This window comes from Melozone crissalis, unplaced genomic scaffold (genome assembly GCF_028551555.1).
Source record: "Melozone crissalis strain CALT ecotype California unplaced genomic scaffold, PUWL_Pcris_2 ptg000019l_1, whole genome shotgun sequence".
Classification (NCBI taxonomy): Eukaryota; Metazoa; Chordata; class Aves; order Passeriformes; family Passerellidae; genus Melozone; species Melozone crissalis.
Window position 1 is genome coordinate 2,438,220 of NW_026535797.1, and position 20,300 is coordinate 2,458,519.

Genomic DNA, 20,300 nt, shown 5'->3' on the forward strand with positions numbered 1-20,300 from the left:
GCACAGGTGCCCAGAGCAGCTGTGGCTGCCCCTGGATCCCTGGCAGTGCCCAAGGCCAGGCTGGACACTGGAGCATCCTGGGACAGTGGGAGGTGTCCCTGCCAAGGCTGGGGTAGAATGGGAAGAACCATCCTGTGGTTCCATGATTCCATGCAGAATGAGAATCCTCTCAAGAGACAATCACAGCAGAGCTGAGCACGGCTCTCCAAGGAGAACCAAACTCCCTTCCTGAGCTTTTCTCTATGCTCTTCCCAAGGAACACAGCACCAGATGATCCTTGAGATGCCCTTCCAGCATGGGATCCTGTAATTCCATGCTGTATTCCATATCTATTGCTCAAGAGACATTCCAGAAGGACCAAGAGTGGGTCCTTCAAGGAGCACCCAGGCCCCACTGCTTCCTCAGCTGTGTCAGAACATGGTGAGGGAGAAAAAGACTTCAGAGCTTTGGACAAACTGGAAAAGATGAAGAATAATTCTTAAAGAACCTAAAATCCTTCAATTCTGTTAAAAAACCTGAAAATTACAAGTTTATGAAGAACACAAAACTCTGGAACTCTGGCTAGGAAAACATTATTTTCAGGGATACAAGCACTGGCAAGTGCTGAATGCACATTTCTAAGTCTAAAAAGTGCTGCACCAAAACAGGAAAGTACAGCTCAACATGACACCAAATATAAGGTAATAACTGTGATTCATATCTCAAAGATGGAAATATTTTTCCTCAAGAAAACTTTGTCCTCATTTTCCTCGAGGAAACACAACTGAAGCGGTTGTGGAAGGAGCACATTGTCAAAAATAGTCTGACAAATAAAAAGTTAGTCTGTGTTCAAGAGGAACTTACAGAAAACATGTTTGGTTTTGACAGTTGGCAATTTCACTTTGATTTTAAAAAATGAAACCTGGTTTCTGCATGAGAAGATGCAAAACAGTCCAGAAGGAAGAACATGAGACAACAAGTGTGGGAAGGAGAGTGAATCCTCACAAAGCCATCCTAGTATCACACCTCCCTTAAAAACCTCACTGACGCAAACACACAACTGAAATTCATCCCGAAATGTTTCTGTTTGTACATCATTATGAGGGAACTGTCAGAAAATCATCATTACATTCTCCTGCATGTTTTTTTGAGTACTTCTGTTACACCTCACATAGTGCAGACATGACCAGGCCAGCTACAGGCAAATCATACAAAGTAATTACATTTTAACAGTCAAACACAAGAGGAACAAACCCAGGGAGTGCCTGAGTCCTCAGAAGGAAAATTCCAGCATTAAGAAACACAGAGTGTCACAAAGGTGATTTTTTTGTTAACACAGAATTGTTGTTCCTCTGACTGACAGGAACCAAAATACATTTACACATGGAAGATGACAAAAGAAGAAATTAAATTAAAAGCTGAAGGGTGATGGGGGATACAGCTGTTGAAGCCTTTCCTGCTTCCTGTGCAGATTGTCCGTCTGTCCGTCCGTCCGTCCGTCCATCCATCCATCCATCCATCCATCCATCCCTGAAGGGGGACCCTGCAGGAGCCCATCTGGTGGATTCCATTCCCAGAGTTTTTTAGGATAAGCTGACTCACCCCGTGCTGTGATGCATTTCAGTGTTCATGTTCCAGAAGGCTCCTCCTGCCCAGGGGACACCTGAGCCAGCAGAGAGCTGCCCAAGCCAATTAAACCACCCCAAACTTCTCAAACTGAACCAGGACATGATGCTGCACCACAGGAGTGCTGTGGGTTATGGAGAGGTGGCTCTGTCACCCTGGAGCTCCAAAGGGAATTGGAGCAGAGATGGGATCAGGGGCTCCACTTCAGCTCCTTCCCTCTGAAGCCACTTGCAGAGAGAAACTTCTCATGCTGCTGATAACCACAGTGACCTGAGAATCGACAGTTTTCACACCTTCTGCAGCAGCCATACATTATTATTTTTTCCTTTTCCTGGAGTTGCTGGCAAGCAGCAAACAACTCCCACAGAGGGCAGCTGGGAGCTCTCCCCAGCCTCCAGGTGAAGGCCTGGGGAAGCTGAAGGCAGGCAGGGGTGGGGAAGGTCAGAGCAGGAACAGCAGAGGCATTTCCAGAGTGCCTGGATGCTCTGGATGCAGCTGGGAACATGGGCAGGCTCAGGGGAAGATGGAAGGTGCAGGGGAAAGCCCTTCCCACACATCCAGGACAAAAAAAATCTGAAAAAGCTGGGAGAGTAAAGCTTGCGTTCCAGGAAGAGCAAATCTAAACAGATCCCTGAACACACTGACAGTAAATTCCCTTTGCAGCTCAACAAGCCTTTGGTGAATGTTTATGCACAAGGAATTTAAAGAAGGAAAAGGTTTGCTTTTAATATCTTTCATGTTATTGCTTTGAACATCCCAAATGAAAAACATGCTGCAAGTTTAAAGTTCAGCCACTCAAGGCACAGTGTGTGCCTCAGGATGGATATTTCCTAACACCACTGATAATCAATATCCATCACCCATATCCTAAAGATGCTCTCATTTTAGTTAATGTTAAAAAATCATGAATTTACCTTCTCAGTTCAGCCTGTTCATCCCAAGATCTAGAAATATCTCTGTTTTACTACCTGCAAGCGCCAGCTTTCCTGTGACACTTCTGATGGAAAAGGAGAAACATCCATCAAGAAAGGCTGAGCTCAAGCTCTGCCTGCAAAGCACTGAGAGAGAGAAGATGACTTTTCAGTGCTTATATTCAGTGATATAAACCTTCAAACTGGTGATAGCCAATGATCTGACACCTCTTTTCTCCCTAAATATGCTTTAAACTCTTCCTGCCCTACAATCACCCATCTGTTATATCAGAGCATGAATAATTTCCTTCTTTAAAAAAAACCCTCCAGTTCTTCCTATAGTGGCTGTGCTTTCTCATACTCCCACTGTAAAAGCTTGTTTTCTAGAATATGCTCATGAAATATTTCTGATCCTAAAATTTAATAACCCCAGAAAAGGCCTTGCTGGCTTTTTAAGCATCGAGGCTGCTGCTCTCAGAAGCCAAAATGCTGCACCATTGTCAGTCACTGAAAAAGATGAAAATTCAGAAAAGGAATGTGTTGGCAAGGTAAGAGCAAGCAGGATTTTAGGCATATTTCACCCAAATTGTATTAAATGAATAACTGTGTTGGACACTACTCTCGTGAATCATTAAAAAATTAATACATTAAGAGCAAAGTACTATTTTATAGTTTGTACAATATCTCTGTTTAGTCAAACTGCTCTAAGTGCTGAAAATCCTGAAGTCACTCATGGATGGTCAAGCCCACAGAATTTCAGTGCAAAGCTCACTACAGAAATCTGAATTGCAGATTAACAGCCAAAAACACATTTAAGCCTGAAAATAATATCCAAACAACCATTTTGTGTTACTTTTCAAGACTGAAATATTGGGGTTTTTTACAATACTGGAAAAGATGAATAAAATCCAAGTGTGAAAAAGCAGCCCATCCCTGGGTATTTTTAAATGGGCAATGGTAGTAACTGGAATGATGCTGATGTGGAAAAAGAATGATTCAAAGTGAAAGTTGCTACACCTTCCCTGTTAAAAATAAACATCACGTGGTGTTAGCTTGGACTTGGTAAAAATGGAGCCCTGCTTTGGGATTTAACACCTTCAGCTTTATTTAATTAGCTCCCTCACTCTGCTGCTTTTATAAGCACCAAGTGTTCCCACATCATGCTCATGCCTCACATCCTGTGCTAAAAACATCCCAGAACGTTCAGATTTGGGGCTGTGACGTGGTCACCCTTCCTGAGGGGTTCAATGAGCACAAAATGAGCACTCAGGGCACCACAATTCCAATTAAAAACCGCAATAGCACATCCAGGTGGGTTTGGGTGCTAAGATAGAATGTTTTTTCCTTCCACCACAGAATTATGGGATCATTTAGGTTGGAAAAGCCCTCTAGGATCATTAAATCCAGCCTGGCATTCCAAAGCCACCACAGACCTGGGTCCCCAGGTGCCACCAGGATGCTCCATGGTCTTTGGATTCCTATCATCATTTCTCACTCTTGGTTTTGGCCACATGTCCCAGGGATCATTCTTCCTGTGAGAACCTACAGAGCAAATCCCCTCTGGGTGCTCCCAAGGAATGTGGTGCTGCAGGCACCAAAACTGGCTGTGAGGAGCCAGGAAAAGCAGAATAAAGCTGGAAAAGTCCCCAAAGCTCCATGAAATGAGAAAGCAAATACTTGGATGCAGCTTCATCCCAAACACCCACACTGGTACAATAATGTGAATTCAAATGTTCATGAGCTCATCTTAGAGAGAGCTAAACTTTGAGTATCTACTCACCAGGGCCTCTGGAGTGGGTTCAGGCAGCAGTGGGGAAAAGAACATTGGAATCACAAGATGAAATGTCAAATTTAAAATGACAGTTAAGGGTTTTTTCAGTTGTAATTAGGAAATTGTAAGAAAACTTTGAATTAAAGGAAGGTTTACACTAAGGATCTGTCTGAGGAAATGTAATCTGCCAAGGGTTTCTGCTACTCCTGAAGTAATTAAAGCACAAAACAAAAACCAAAAACATGTGACAACGTTATTATGCATCATTTATGGAACAATATATTGAATTCTTCTTGCTTAATTTGATAAAAAAAATCATAAAACCCAAATTGATAAAGATATTGGCTGCTAAAAGGCTTCTGAGTACAATCATCTCAAAGTACCTTAATGTCAACTCATGTTTAGATTCCAGAAGGGAAAATAATATTGGAATCATTGTGTTCCATTTGAAATTACTTTGGCAAGGCTTCTTCAGGTCTCAATCAGCTCTCAGCAGAGAATTACCACAACACACAGGCTAATAACCTCTTACAGCTTTCATTCTAAACAATGTGTTAAACCCAGCAGTTCTCAACACTGTCAAGATGCAAGTTGGGAAAAAAAAAGAGAGGGCAACTAGCCAAACAAATGAGTTGGCTTTCCAAGGATCTTGTTAAAAACAAAGGAAACCAGGCATCCACAGCATCCTGTGGGTGATGGTTCCAAAAAGTGAGGAATAAAAAGCCATTTTCAACATTCTCTTGCTTTTTCTCAGCGTAGCAGTTGAGCCACGCTGCCTCTGTCACTGTGCGAAGATCCCGTGCCCTATTTCTCCTTAAAAAATCCCATTTCTGAGCTAGTCTGGAAATGACAGCCTGGGAGGTGCCTCTCAACTGCTCGTGACTTTAGAGCAGGTAAAATACACCAGGGGACAACCAGCAGGGGTTTGGGAGGAGCAGCCACTCCTGCCTGTGATTCCCTGAGGAATATCCTCCATGGAAAACCTCTAGCAGTGACATGGGATGTCCCCTGGATTAAAGGTTCTTTTAAATAATACTGACAGGATGAGGGAACCCTCAAGTTTAGGTTGGATATTAAGAGAAATTTCTTCATGGAAAGGGCTGTCCCGCAGGGCAGTGGTGGAGACACCATTCCTGGAAATGTTCAAAAACTCTGTGGATGTGGATTGAGGATGAGGTGGTGCTGCTGCGTTGGTGCTGGACTCTGATCTCAGAGCTCTTCCCCAGCCTCAACAATTCTATGATAAACCCACAGATTCCTTGAAGTTCCCCAGCCTTATAAGACGCACAGAGCATTCAAAAGGTTTTGAAGGGATTGAATTTGTCCCCACTCCAAAGAGGACAACCAGCTCACACTCAGGAATTTTCCAGGTCTAAACCTCAGCACTGCCTCGCTGCCTAAAACCTTGCAAGGTGCCAAAACCAGCAAAAATTTCTTCTTTTAACAGAAGAAAAGATGAAAAAAAATCTCTAAAAAACCCTTCTTTCACCTTTTTCCCCTTGAACTCAAGAACAGCAGCAGTTGGGATCATTTTATCCCTCTGTGTTTCTTCCTAGTGCAGGGAGAGCTGTTCCCTAACACAGCTCTTTGCTTCCAAGTCACTGGAATTTTCTTGCAGCAAAACAAAGCTGAAGTGTCACAGGGTTGCTGCTGAGCAATGAAGGTGGAGCCAATGCTGCACAGGGATGTTTTGGAAGCAAAGTTAAAAGCAAGATGTGCTTCAGGATGAAGAGGACGTGCAACAGCCTTCTCCTGGTTTTACAGAGCTGCCATGGCCCTGACACCTCCACTCCTGGCAGGACACCAAATCCCATCCACCTTTAGGGACAGGAAAATGTCTTTGTCAAGGGAAGCACAATAATAAACTCCAGAAAACAGCAGCATCACAGTGGATGCTGGATGTGGTCACCAGCCCAAGCCCATCTTGCTGCAGGAAATCTTCCCAAAAACCCAAGATGGCTCCAAAGACACAAAAACCATAATTAAGATGACACAACTATGACCAACAAGGTAATTATTTTACTGCTGAAAAGCATTATTCTGCCTCTAGACCACAGGAGGGATTAATCATGACCCAAATAGATGGAAGGAGTGCTCAAAAAAGGAGCAGATGGATTTGGGAGGGCTCACACCTCACACCCACATCCCAACATTGGCAGCTTCACCCGGTGCTCCTCAGAATCCCAGACTGGTTTGGGTTGGAACAGACCTTAAATCCCATCCCATTCCCACCCCTGCCAGGGACACTTTACCCTGTCCCAGGCTGCTCCAAGCCCTGTCCTTGGACACTTCCAGGGATCCAGGGGCAGCCACAGCTGCTCTGGGAATTCCATCCCAGCCCCTCTCCACCCTCACAGGGAACAATTCCTTTCCAAAATCCCATCTACCCCTGCTCTCCTTCCATGACTTTTTCATCCCAAATGATCACAAATTGCAGAAATTAAGGAGAAAACCAGACCATGGAATCCAGAGGGCTGCCCCAGCTGCTCATCAGCTCTCACAACCACACCATTATCAATATTCCATCAATGCCAGGGACATCTCTAACTCCAAAGGCTGGCAGAAAACCACCTGATATAGGGGGGAAGCCACCAAGGGAAAAGAGCAGCTGCTGAAGAATATTCCTTCAAGGAACCTCAGCTCTTTGAATAAGAAAATACCCTGTTATTTCAAACACAGTCAAGTATATTCATTTTCCTCCCAGGTGCAGTTAATTTGACAGGTACAATGCTAAAGCAAAAATCCTGCAAGGTCTTTCCTGAAAAGGTCAGTACATTATGCAACAGGGTTTTATGACAGCAAAAAAAAAAATCCCTCCATCTACAGAAATTTTAGATGATTTACAGAAATTTTAGATGATTTATCAATGTGCATTTGTGTCTTTTATTCCCAGATGAAGAGCAAACTTTGGGGCACACGAGTTAATTTTGAGTGCTGGTTTTTTAAGGAAATTCTAAGCTTTGAAAATTGTTATCCTCGGTCTATACATGGGAAATAGGGGGAGGTTTTTCTATACAGAGAAATATTCAGCACTAAAGAAAAACAAAATTGCTCCCATTTGAAGTCTTATTGCATTCCAGCCCTGAATTAAATGATTTGATTGTTCAAGCTGCATGTCTGGACTCTTAAACTTTCTAAGTAAGCACAGAGTCCTGTAGGAAATGCATTAATAGTCAGGAAAAGTAGCAGCAATTCCTTCTAATCCAAGCTTTTTGTACTGTTCAAACTCTTCTTGAAACAATGCATCCCTTGGCCTCCTAAAACATAATTGCATTTCAACCACTTCCTTCATCCCAATTGCAATTTGGAAATGTAAACCAGTCACCCTATTCCACTAAAACATATATTGACGGAATATTTAAGTGATCAGGGTCCCAGTGATAAACTTGGAATTTCAAGTAACATCCAATAAAATTGAGTGGTTAAGGTTGGTAAAAAACCTTTAATATCATTGAGTCCAACCCTCAGCCCACCTTGTTCCAGATGTTTTTGGAACACTTCCAGGGATGGGGACTCCACCACTGCCCTGGGGAGTGCTTGACAACCCTTTCCATGAAAGAATTTTCCCTAATATCCAATCTAAACCTCCCCTGGAGCATTTTAAGGCCATGAATAATGTCTTTGAACATGGAATTAACACAGGCTTGAACTCACAAAGGGATTTGGGAAATGAAATGATGATTTTAAAGCCTTTTTTCCTGCTCCCTTCACCCCAATCCCAAAGATTCAGTAACACCTGATAGGCTGTGAAACTGGGGTGCCCTGCTTTTCCTGTAGTTTGCAATCCAGACTCTTTGCCATCCTTCTGGCCTCTTTTCCCCTGTTATGAAAACTACCCCTCATCCAGCAGGAGCTGGGGATGGATTTTAAATCAGAGCTTTTGCACTTGCACTCATCTGATGGATGCGACTTGACTGCTCAATTATGTAAGTGCAAAGAGCCTATTTTCATACATTTATTAAAACCATCCTGCTTTTGTTTCCATAAGCCTGCCTCGAACCCAGCACAGTATCACCATGAAGCCAAATTTCCATAAGCTAAGCCCAGATTTCAGTGTGGCTTTGGGGGCCTTGTCAGGAGGGATAAACTCAGAGCTGGGAAGGTCCCGAGCTGCGCAGAAGCTGCTGCAGCTCCTGACGCACGTCAGGGTTTGCCCACTGCTGATGGACGGTCACAAACATCACTGGAGGTAATTCTGAGAGCACAGCACGGACCTGACAGGTACTGCTATGACAACAGGCAGCACAACTGCCTACATTTCCCTGGAAGCTCCAAAAAGAAACATTCCAGGACATGTTTATCCCGAGCGGCTCCACCGTCCTTTGTTCTCCTCTTTGCAAGGCTTTTTTTTGGCTTTTCAGACAGAAAATTTATTGAGATTCTGGGCTGGTGGGCTGGGTTTGGGTGGGGTTGAGAGCATTTTCTTCATGGAAGGTGTGGGGTGGTGGTTTGGATTTGTGCTGGGCACAGGGGGCACAATAGAGGAATATTTCTGTTGCTGCTGAGCAGAGTTTGGGGCTGGGACAATTCCCTGAGGAGCTTTTCCAGTGCCCAACCATCCTTTGGGAAGAATCTTCTCCTGATTTCCAACCTAACCCTCCCTGACACAACAGGTAACACCCTCCAGATCCCCTCCCCAGGCCAGCTCTATTTCTTCTGGAATAAAAAAACCAACACAGCCAAGAAACCTCCTTTTCACTGAGAGCATCTCATCCCTTTCTCTCTGACTTCAAAAGGCAAAACAAACAGGTATTTTATGTAAATGTGGACATTAGAAACAAAAAATAGAACAGCAAACATCAAATTCCTTTTTCATAGGCAACTCAGCTTCCACTGGCACAGCTGCAGATGAAAGTAGCAGCTACAAATTAATATATCATAAGGTCTTACCAAAGGAACTGAATTGTCTCAAACGCCAAAAGTAAGACCAAAGACTAAATTATTTTCATTTACGGAACCGTAGGGAGGAATTGCTTTCATGTTCTGAGTTATGCGTTTAGGAGGAACCTAAGTTTAGCTTGTCAGCTTCTGACAAAAGTTAACAACAATTTCTAAAACATTTCGGAATCATTTCCAAACGCGCTTTCAATGGGGGAATGGAAACAAGACAAAATCACAAAATCCGTGCCTTTTTTTGTAACTGCTTTCACAGTTCCAACTCCTCGTGTGTGCTTTCCTGGAGATGCCTGGAATGAAGAATCTGCCTCCAAAGCACTTCCCAGCCCTAGCCAGAAACACAGGAAAACTCCTTGATTGCTAAAACTGTTAAATACAGATCTGGTGGCTTGAATTTCCTGAAAATGTGGGTACAGACAGACCCTACAACAGAGGGAATTTTAAGGTGGACAAGTACCCTAAAAGGAATTTGAAGACATTTCCAGCTCCTCCTTACAAGTGCATTTATTTAATGGTCCCTTATCCATCTCTCCCATCCCTCAGTGGTTTATTTCCATCTCCTTTCCTTGGATATTGTTTTTTACAGTAAACCAGGGGAAGATCTGGACCAAAATTTGGAAGTGAAAGGAAAAGCCACTGCATCAGTTTGAATATTCTTTTCTTTTACCCCCAAAATGCTGATCAGCCACCTGCAAACCAATGTCAGTCACCTTGAACACACTGGTGGCAATTCCATCAAACTGGTAACACCAAAACCTTGGGCTCTGAATCAACACATTGCTTTGCAAATGTCTAAAATGAGAATTTTACTACATTAGACAAGTCAGCAAATAAAGTATTTTACAAAAAAGGAAGAATTCTCTTGTTAGATATGAAGATTTCTTGTGTTCGTTTTGGCATGAAAGGTGGGAACACAGTTTGGCTCCTTGAGGTGTTGGAACTGAGGCATGGGATGTGATCCTGAGCCTGGGATGTGATCCTGAACTTGGGATGTGATCCTGAATTTGGGATGTGATCCTGAACTTGGGATGTGATCCTGAACTTGGGATGTCATCCTGAACTTGGGATGTGATCCTGAACTTGGGATGTCATCCTGAGCCTGGGATGTGATCCTGAATTTGGGATGTCATCCTGAACTTGAGATGTCATCCTGAGCCTGGCACAGCAGTACTGGGAGGTAGAAAAGAGAGACGATCCTGATCTTTTTATGCACTGGACCAAAACCAGGCAGGCAAATTTTTCAGAATAATTTCTGTCACTGTTATGAGCGCACAGATTTTTATATATATAATACATATTTTAAAAATATATGTTTCTATATATTTATCCCACTAGTGAAGGTCAAAAAATAGAATACTAAATTTGAATGAAACTTATATTTGCAAATATTTCCTGTAATCCAGTCATTCACAAGCTTTTCTCCATTTCCCCTCTTCCCCCATGGCTATAACTTTATCTCATCTAGAATATTTGAAGCCACTGCTTAATCCAGAGTATTTTAATCTGGAAGCAAAGCACTGCATGGAGAGGAGCTTTAGGAGAAACCTCCTAAAGGACTGGTCTAAATAGGAATTAGAGCTCCATTTTCCAGCTATTTTTTTTCTTTTTCCATTGTTTCACACTACCAGATACATTCCATGCAGGAAAAAAATGAAATTATGGATACATTTAAAATTGAGTTCCCTTGATTTGGTTCATGGCACAGAAACTGCCCAAGGAGGTGCTTTCAGAAACGACACAAAATTGCACATTCAGAGTTATTTCTATGGAGGGGATGCCACAGCTTTAAAAGACAAAATTTGTTCTTAAATTTCATCTGGTTTTCTTCAATAAAACTTTACAAGGGTGGAAATAAATGGAGCAGATGGACAAAACAAGGTATTTTACAATGCAGCTTTCTGGGCTAGGAAACCACGTTAACTCCAAGAGGAAAAATGAAAAGCACAGAAATAACTGAGAAGAATTTCCAAAGGAGCTGGTGCAATGGGAATGAAAGAATGAGGGAATTAGGGATAAACAACCCCTCTTAGGACATCTGAAGATCCTCTTCAACACCAAAAAGACTGGGAAATGTTTTTGTTTTAACTTTAAATACTACTCAGATATTCTGCAGGCACTGAGGGGAGTCAGGAAGAATCAAAGATCATCAACACATCCCATTTCTGCTTCCTCAGGACTTCATGTTCAGCATGGAAAAAGACAAGACTATTTTTAAGGATAAAAATTCCAAGTCTCTGTCCTAACTGTGAACCATCATGCTTTGAATTCCTCCAAATTTTCCACGAGGAACTGCCTGGGGGAAGAATTCCTTTGTGCTTTAAGGAAAAAGCCAGGAGCAGGGAAAGGTTCTTTTTGTACCTTTGCTCTTTCCTTTGCTTGGCCAGAATTTCACAGTGCCAAATAAAACCCAAGGTGAAATCCCTACCCCAGTGAACACTGAGAGGTCACCTGGCAATAACGTGAAGAGAACACAATTCCAGACTGGTTTGGGTGGGAATGAACCTTAAATCCCACCCAGTGCCATGGCAGGGACACCTCCCACTGTCCCAGGTGCTCCAGGCTCCATCCAGCCTGGCCTTGGGCACTGCCAGGGATCCAGGGGCAGCCACAGCTGCTCTGGGCACCTGTGCCAGGGCTGCCCACCCTGCCAGGGAACAATTCCCAATCTCCCATCCAGCCCTGCCCTCTGGCACTGGGAGCCATTCCCTGTGTCCTGTCCCTCCATCCTTGTCCCCAGTCCCTCTCCAGCTCTCCTGGAGCCCCTTCAGGCCCTGGGAGGGCTCTGAGCTCTCCCTGGAGCTGCTCCTGCCCAGGTGAGCCCCCCCAGGTGTCCCAGCCTGGCTCCAGAGGGGCTCCAGCCCTGGAGCAGCCCCGTGGCCTCCTCTGGATCCTGTCCACGAGCTCACTGTCCCTCCTGTGCTGGGCTGACACAAGGAACACTCCCTGCAATGCTGGCCACACTGTAACTGCCCTGTCTCCATTTAGCGAAGCCAGTTAAAGCATTAAGAATGTCCAACCACAAACCTTCCCAATCCTGTTTCAATGTCTCCCAAACTTCAGGAACCCCTGAGTTCTGTTCACAGGTAACACATGCTGGGAGGGTTTCCCTACACCTCCAACACAGCTCTGAAGGCACTTGGAGTTGCTGAAGCAAAACCACTTTCAAAATTAATATAAAAAGAAATAAATCCAAAGGGCTTCAGATGTTCCTCATGAGCTCTCAAAGGGCTCCTTATTTCAAACACCAGGTGTTCCCAAGCATTCCAAACCAGCAGGAAGAACCCAAAGATGGCTCAATCTCCTGACTCCTACTTATTCAGAACAGATTTTATTAGGGAGTTAAGGAGACTTCAGAAGCCAAGATTAAAGTTATGGTGCATTTTTACAAGGAGAGCAGGAGCTGTGGTTCAGGATTTTATATAAGGAAACACTGACAACTTTACAGCCATGGTAGCTTCCAGTAAATGCAGAAGAGATTTCTCCAGGCAACTGGTAAATATAATGTTTTTCCCTTATACTTTCATCTCAGTACACATAAAAGCATTTGACACACTTAATAAAATGTCACCAGCATAAAACACTGCACAAAGAAATGCTAAATAATGACAGAACTGCAATTATTGGGGAAAAAATGAGCATTAGGAACACTTTCAGCCTCTCTCTGGCTGGGGTGATGGAATTTGGATTTAAAAACTTCCTTAATTCTTCTTGAACCAGAGAAAATATTCCTGGACATACAACTCCATACAACACCACCTAATGTGAGGTCATATGCAAAACATGCAATTCACCCTCCAAAGAATAAATGGAATTACTTTAAGATATGGATAGGAAAATATGTAATTCACCTTCCAAAGAATAAACTGAATTACTTTAAGATTTGGATAGAATTTTACAGCACCTGCAGTCAGCTCCAAAATCCAGGTTCTCAAACTGACACCACCCTAAATTTTAGGTGGCTTCCAAGATCCCTAAACCAGGCCACTACAACGCTCCTCCAGAGCCAATATTTCGATAATTCTTTGCATCAGAGGAGGAGGAGAAGGCAGGGCAGGCTGGCTGCAGCTGCTGTTTCCAGGCAACCCCGGAGTTGTGGAGAGCTCTGGAGCCTCTCCCTCTGTACTCAGCTCTGGAGCTTCTCCCTTCATACTCAGGAGAGCTCTGGAGCTTCTCTCTGTGCTCAGGAGAGCTCTGGAACCTCTCCCTCTGCACTCAGGAGAGCTCTAGAACTTGTCCCTCTGTACTCACTTGTTCTGCATCATGTTCATGATCACCCAGTCGAAGGGGTACACGTTCTTCCCAATCAGGTTCTTGAACATGATGAATGTCTCCATCAGGAAATCCTAAAAGAAGAGAGAATATTTGGAGAAAATGGGACCAAGGAACTCCAAGGGATGGTGGCAGTTATTGATGACTGCACTCCAAAGGGGTCTTTGCGTTCTGCTTCATCAAAAAGATATTTTTCATTAAAAGCACACCTAAATCCTACTCAAGCACATTTATACATGATGCCCATAAATCCTACAATAATGATATTTCAGAAATTATAAAAACAGTAATCCCACATTTAAGCAATGGGATTCATCAAGAGGATCAATAATGGGATTCATCAAGGTCAAGCACTGGTTCACCAATCACCCAAAAGGAGTTTTTACTGGAAACACCATCATTTTTTTCCATACTATGGAAAAAACCACCCAGTTCTTCAGTGTATTGTGATACACCTGTCACAACATACTCTTGGGAAATTGATAAAAGCACACTGGTTCATGGAAAGAAGAAAAGAAATCAAAGCCAAATATTTATTTAACTCTTAGCATTGCACTAAGAATGCTCCCAGAACTCAGGTGATGAATAATCCCTCCCTTCATGGATATTCTTCAGAAACTGAGATTATTTATGTATTAAAATAAAAACATCTCCCAGCTCAAATCGTCACCTCCACCTGGGGCAGAGGACAGACATGGTTTGGACATCCCAAAATTGGGTGGGACCCTCCCTAAAGGGAGCAGCAGGAATTGCTTCTGCAAGAGAAAAGCTGCCCAAGAACAAGTTAATTTAACAGCATAAACCAATTTATTTCACAGCTACAAACACACAGTTCTTTGGACCAGAAACTTTGTGTACTTTACAATGTAAATCATCTCCTACAATTTGGGAATCTGTAATTGCTATCTAACAATTTCAGTAATATCAAATGCTGCGAGAAAGATAAAGGGGAAAAGAGAACTTGATGCAGAAAGTCCTTGATCCACTTCACACAGAGATAAAAATGAACTTTCATTCCAAGGTTAGAATATCTTCCCTTTGATACAGTTTCTCAGCAATGGTATTTATCTGGTCTATCTTTAAAATGTCAAATGCCTACAAAAAAAATCCCCAATATGTTCCATCAACTGGACTTTTAACTAAGACTGGTTTCTGTGTAACCTTTTCAGTGAGAAACCAATCTGAAGTCCTTGCTCTCATCAGTCTTTGTGCAGCTCTGAGAGCCAGGATCTTCAGCAGATTTATCCTTTAATCCACTGCTCTGTTCAAATGTTTTCCTGGCACAGAAATTCCCCACCAGTGGATGCAGGGAGCTGCAGAGAGCCTGAGGACATGGCTTGGGGATCAAGAACCCCAGAATGCCTGACTGGTTTGGGTGGGAAGGACCTTAAATCCCATCCCATTCCACACCTCCCACTGTCCCAGGGTGCTCCCAATGTCCAGCCTGGCCTTGGGCACTGCCAGGGATCCAGGGGCAGCCACAGCTGCTCTGGGAATTCCATCCCAGCCCAAACAAGGGAACAATTCCCAATTCCCAATCTCCCATCCATTCCTGCCCTCTGGCACTGGGAGCCATTCCCTGTGTCCTGTCCCTCAGGCCTTGTCCCCAGTCCCTCTGCAGCTCTCCTGGAGCCCCTTCAGACCCTGCCAGGGGCTCTGAGCTCTCCCTGGAGCTGCTCCTCTCCAGGCTGCTCCTTCCTGATCCCCATCTTTCTGCTGGAGGCTCTCACTTCCCAAACATTGCTGCAAAAGCACTTTGTGCAAACATCCGCCCTGGATTCAGGGAAAATGAGCTCAGATGGGTTTGTGTGACTTAAACCAACCCAGTTAGCCCAGCTGATTCTGACCAGCTGACAGCTTCCCTGGGCACCCTGTGCCAGGGCCTGCCCACCCTCACAGCCAGGAATTCCCAACTCCCAATCTCCCACCCATCCCTGCCCTCTGGCAGTGGCAGCCATTCCTCGTGTCCTGTCCCTCCAGGCCATGGTAAATATTGTCTCTCCATGTCTGTTATCTCACAAAGCAAGGTGGAATTTCCCCTCTCTGGAATTATCCCAGCCCTTAGACCCTGTCCTGGCAGGGGCTGCACTGGGTGATTCCCAGAGGTCCCTTCCAACCCCAGCTGTTCTGGGATTCTGGGAACTTCCAGGGTACTGGTTCCACCATGTGCAGAACACTCCTGGTGAAAGAGCTCCTCTGCCATTTTACAACATCAGCAACAATCACAGAATCCCAGAATTCTGAATTGGGAAAAGCCCTCCAGGACCACCAAATCCAACCTCTGACCGAGCACCACCATGCCCAGCAAACAGATCCTGCTGCTTTGGCATGGATGGACAGCAAGTCTGGAGCTGCTCCTGGTTCAGGTGTCACCACTGCCACCACTCATCCTTCCCACAGCCTCTCCTCCAGCTCAGGAAGATCTGCTCAACATTTCCTGCCTGTTTATTCTGTGTTTTGGTGACAGAATTCCATTGATGATGGTTTGGTTCCTTCCTGAGCCTGAGGGTTCTGACTTACTTTGCTGATTCAGCTCTGCATTTCCATCCCCTGATATTTACATTTTAATAACCCCATGCTCACCCAGGTACTTTAAATAATGCTCTGTAACAACTGAGCTAATTATTGATCAAATAAAAGGCTCCTGATGCTCACCTGGGGTTTATGCATTCATAATATTGCTCTTTTTTCCATTTTATGGTTCTCATAGAAAAGAAAATGGTTTGGATGAATTAACCTCATTTTATGAGGAAAACTCAGGGTTTTTGAGGGGCTGGGAAGAGAGGGAAGCCAGCAGGACAAGAAAAATCTACTTATTTTCAGAATACCTGGAAGCAGGACAAATATTTCTGAACATAAAAACCTGTACTAAAGGAGGAAGGGTTACAACTCCTGCTCTCTCTCCAACTACAAATACAAATCCTATTTAATAGGAAATAGAATTCACAGCAGGTAAGACCCCTAAAAAATTCCCATCCACTGATGGAAAGGAAACAGCCTGGGCTCAGCTGAGATTCTCCACATGGCAGAACATTAACAGGCACTTTTTGTCAACTAAACCAAACGTGTCTCAAATAAAAATATTTTTTACCCAGTAAAAAGAGGAAAAAAAATCAGTCCCAGAAATAACCTCCCTGATCTCAGACAATATTTCATCTCAGGATGACAGCAGAATCACAGATTTTGATTTTACAGAATCACAGCAGAGTCTGGGCTGGAAGGGATCTTAAAGCAAGAAATTCCTCTTTGAACAGACATTCCTTAATAAATCTGAACTCTCTATTCTGCAGAGAGGTAAAAGACTGGTTTTATTGCACTCCACCTCATCTTTTTGAAGACTTTTGAGGCCAAATATGACCATTATAATAATCTAAACCTGCCACCTACATAACACAGACCATAAAGTTTCCTCCAGCGCTTCCAGCCCTGAGCTTCCAACTCCTGCTTGAGCAAGAGCACAGGCTGAAGGAAGATTTAAGGGTCTCCAGTGGTGAAAAAGAAACCACACCTTAAGTTTTCCCTTTTTCTTGCCTTTTTTTTTAAAGAAAAAGCTTTTCATTTCTGCCTGACTGAATTTAGTCTCAGTTCTAAATCACTGCTTTGTGATTAAATGGAATCCTCTGCAAGAGGAGGTGCAGTTGCCACCTCCAGCTCTGGGTTTAAAAGCAAAGATTCCTGAATTTCAGTTCTACTGGCTGAGTCAAATGAGAGTGGCACCAAAAACTGCTGGGTTAAAGAAGTGAAAAAATCATAGAAAAACAAAGAGAAAGAAAATTTAGTTTACTCCCTGTAGTTTCCTTTACTCACAGGGTTAACAATGCTCTGCCAATAAACCTGCACACCTTAATGAATATTATTTAAAATCAGCTCTGAGCTTTAGAGACGCAGGTGCAAAAAGAGGCTGAAAACTGGAACAGGGCAAAGAGCTCAGACCTTGCCCAACACAGGCAGAAAGAAGAACACAAATTCAAGGCAAACTGGGAGGTCCAAACATTAAAATTACACAAAGGAAAGACCCTGAGTTGCTTTCTCTTCCCTCTGCTGTATCCACTCTTTTCAGCCCAATATCTGCTTAGTTTGGAAATGTTCCACTGTCAGTGCCCACCCATGTAAATGCTCCAAGATCCCAAAGGAATCTGAGTGGGAAGCAGCCCTTCCCATGCTGTGATCCTATTTCCAGCAATTTACAGCTGGACTTTGCCTTCTCCCTTTAAAAATAGCAGCTCTGAGCTTTAGAGATGCCAGAGCAGGTGCAAAAAGAGGCTTCAGCACCTGAAAAATGGAAAAGACCAAAGAGCTCAAACCTTGCCCAACAGAGGCAGAAAGAAGAGTAACACACATTCAACACAAACTTGGAAGTCCAAACATTAAAACTGCACAAAAGAAAGACCCTGACTTGCTTTTCTCTTCCCTCTGCTGTATCCACTCTTTTCAGCCCTTTTCTGCACTCAGTTTGGGAATGCTCTGCTGTCAGTGCCCACCCATGTAAATGCTCCAAGATCCCAAAGGAGGCCCAGCCCTTCCCATGCTGTGATCCTATTTCCAGCAATTTACAGCTGGACTTTGCCTTCCCCCTCTAAAAACAGCAGCTCTGAGCTTTAGAGATGCCAGAGCAGGTGCAAAAAGAGGCTGAGAAATGGAACAGGGCAAAGAGCTCAAACCTTGCCCAACACAGACAGAAAGAACATAAATTCAAGATAAACTGGGAAGTCCAAACATTAAAATCACACAAAACAAAGATCCAGACTGGCTTTTCTCTTTCCTCTGCTGTATGCACTCTTTTCAGCCCTTTATCTGCACTTAGTTTGGGAATGTTCTCTCTTTGCTGAGCAAAGAGCTCAAACCTTGCCCAACACAGGCAGAGAGGGAAGACAGAAATTCAGGACAAACTGGCAAATCCAAACATGAAAATGACACAAAGGAAGGGTCCTGGCATTGTTCTGGTGGGGCTGGAGGAAGAGGAGGAGCTGAGGAAGGACCCAAGCCCAGGTGGGAGCTGCCTGGAGCCCCCCAGGGTGGCAGAGGGGATGTGTGGTCACTGCTGGAGCTCAGCCAGGGGGTTGGTGTCCCCTCCCAGCCCTGCCTGGCCATATGGCAGTGCCACTTTCAGGTTATTACAGACTTAGCTCCTCAGCTATAAACTCCCTTCTATTATGCTTTAATTAACTTGGGTTGTTGCCTTAGCCAGGCTACCCAATGACTCTGAGAAGACAAATTTCAATTATTATTGCTTATTTAACAACTAAGGGCATCTTTAAGGTTAAAGTGTTTTGCATAAAAGGGAAAAGGGAAAGTGAGCAGATCTCTAAGTAAAGGCTACTTCAAGAAACAAAATCAGGACATCTGGAAGATTTAACACTGAAAGTTCCTCTCCTAAGAAAGCCTTTTTTATATTCTTTTTCTTCTTTCCTTACCAGATTTAAGTAATGTCTCATCACTGCTATTTTTACTGCTTTCTTTTAATTGCCTCCAATCCACTGTCTCATGTTTTAAAGCACTGAACAGCTCCAGCTGTACTCCTGTGCATGTCACAGTGCCTAAAAAATTATTTTCTATTAAATCTGTAATGCCAAACACATTTTGTTCACATCTCACAAGTGCATTTAATGACCAGTAACAGGAAAAAAACCCAAACACAAGCTGAGCCATCTTATGAAGAGATAAAACAAATGAAACTCACCACAACATCTGACCTCATCTTGCCAAAAGTCTTGATTAAATGGGCATAGTGGTAATCCTCCATTTGCCTCAGGATGGCTGTCATGCAGGCCACAAAACTCCCCTGGCACAAAGCAAAGGAAAGGAATCCATTATTTAGGATAATGCAACACAATACTGGCCAGCAAAACATAACATTGCTAGAGAGAACCACAGAATGCAGTGGAGATAATTCTATCATTAAAATTCATTAATGGATATGCAAAATTCTGTCAAGGAAACAAAAAAAACCCCATCTCAAAAAGTTTCCAGTTTCCAATTTCATGGGTTTATCACCGAAGCTTTTGCGACATATTCTTCTTCTAAAAATTGCTCAGACATTAAAGTGTCTGCAAGGTAATAAACAGCACTCCTAAAAATATCACACAATATCAGCATTTGCATTTGGAAAGTCAATATTCTGCTCAAGGAAGAAATCTTTTCAGAATTATCATATTGAGCATTGAGCTAAACCAACCCCGAGTTTTCATTTCGCTGCGTGGTATTTTCAGATACAGTGATGCTTAAAAAAACATCACCAAAATCCAGTGAATTCCATCAAACCAGAAGAGCAGCACCATCCAGATCTCTCTCAAAGCACAGAAAGAGTAAAAAATGACTAAAAGAAAGTTTAGTTTTTCCTTGTGGCGGGTGAAAGTATTGTAGTAACAATCCAATCCATTCCCAAGGCTCCTAGATGTAGTAAAATCCCATAAATGGGAGATTCTTGTCCATCCTCCCTCTCTGCCTATCTGTTAATTATGTCCACATCTTTTTTGGTCTTTAATGCAGGAGGAAAAACATTAAAATTGGTAAAAACCCCTTCAGAATGACTTAGAAAATAAGTGATTCTTTCTGTGGTTTGATAGAATTGCAAATCCCCCTTTCTGTGCTGTTTTCCAGGTTATTCCATGCCACAGCCCAGGAGAACACTCAGGAATTTTCTCTTCATAAAGGCACAGAGCCTTTATTGCTACCTTTATGTTCAGCATTAATTTCAATTTAAATTCCTTATTGCCACATCAGTCCAAGTAACTGAGATTAAACCTGAAATGACACTGGGTCACCTGCATGTGCTCTGAGCCCTCTTATTTACAGAATTTACAGGTTAACCTTAAATTCCACCTGATCAGCACTCCTGGAATTTGCTT

The 20,300-nt window shown here is 43.3% G+C and overlaps 1 protein-coding gene across 2 annotated transcripts in view; it reads right to left on the bottom strand.

Moving 5' to 3' along the window:
• DOCK1 (dedicator of cytokinesis 1) overlaps positions 1-20,300 on the bottom strand; it is a 277,154-nt gene that overhangs the window by 103,116 nt on the left and 153,738 nt on the right. For both annotated transcript variants that reach the window (XM_054276537.1, XM_054276536.1), the window contains exons 28-29: positions 19,133-19,234; positions 13,432-13,526 (exon numbers count right to left, since the gene is read on the bottom strand). In XM_054276537.1, coding sequence (XP_054132512.1) covers positions 13,432-13,526; positions 19,133-19,234 — 197 coding nt within the window. The remainder of the gene's footprint in view (positions 1-13,431; positions 13,527-19,132; positions 19,235-20,300) is intronic.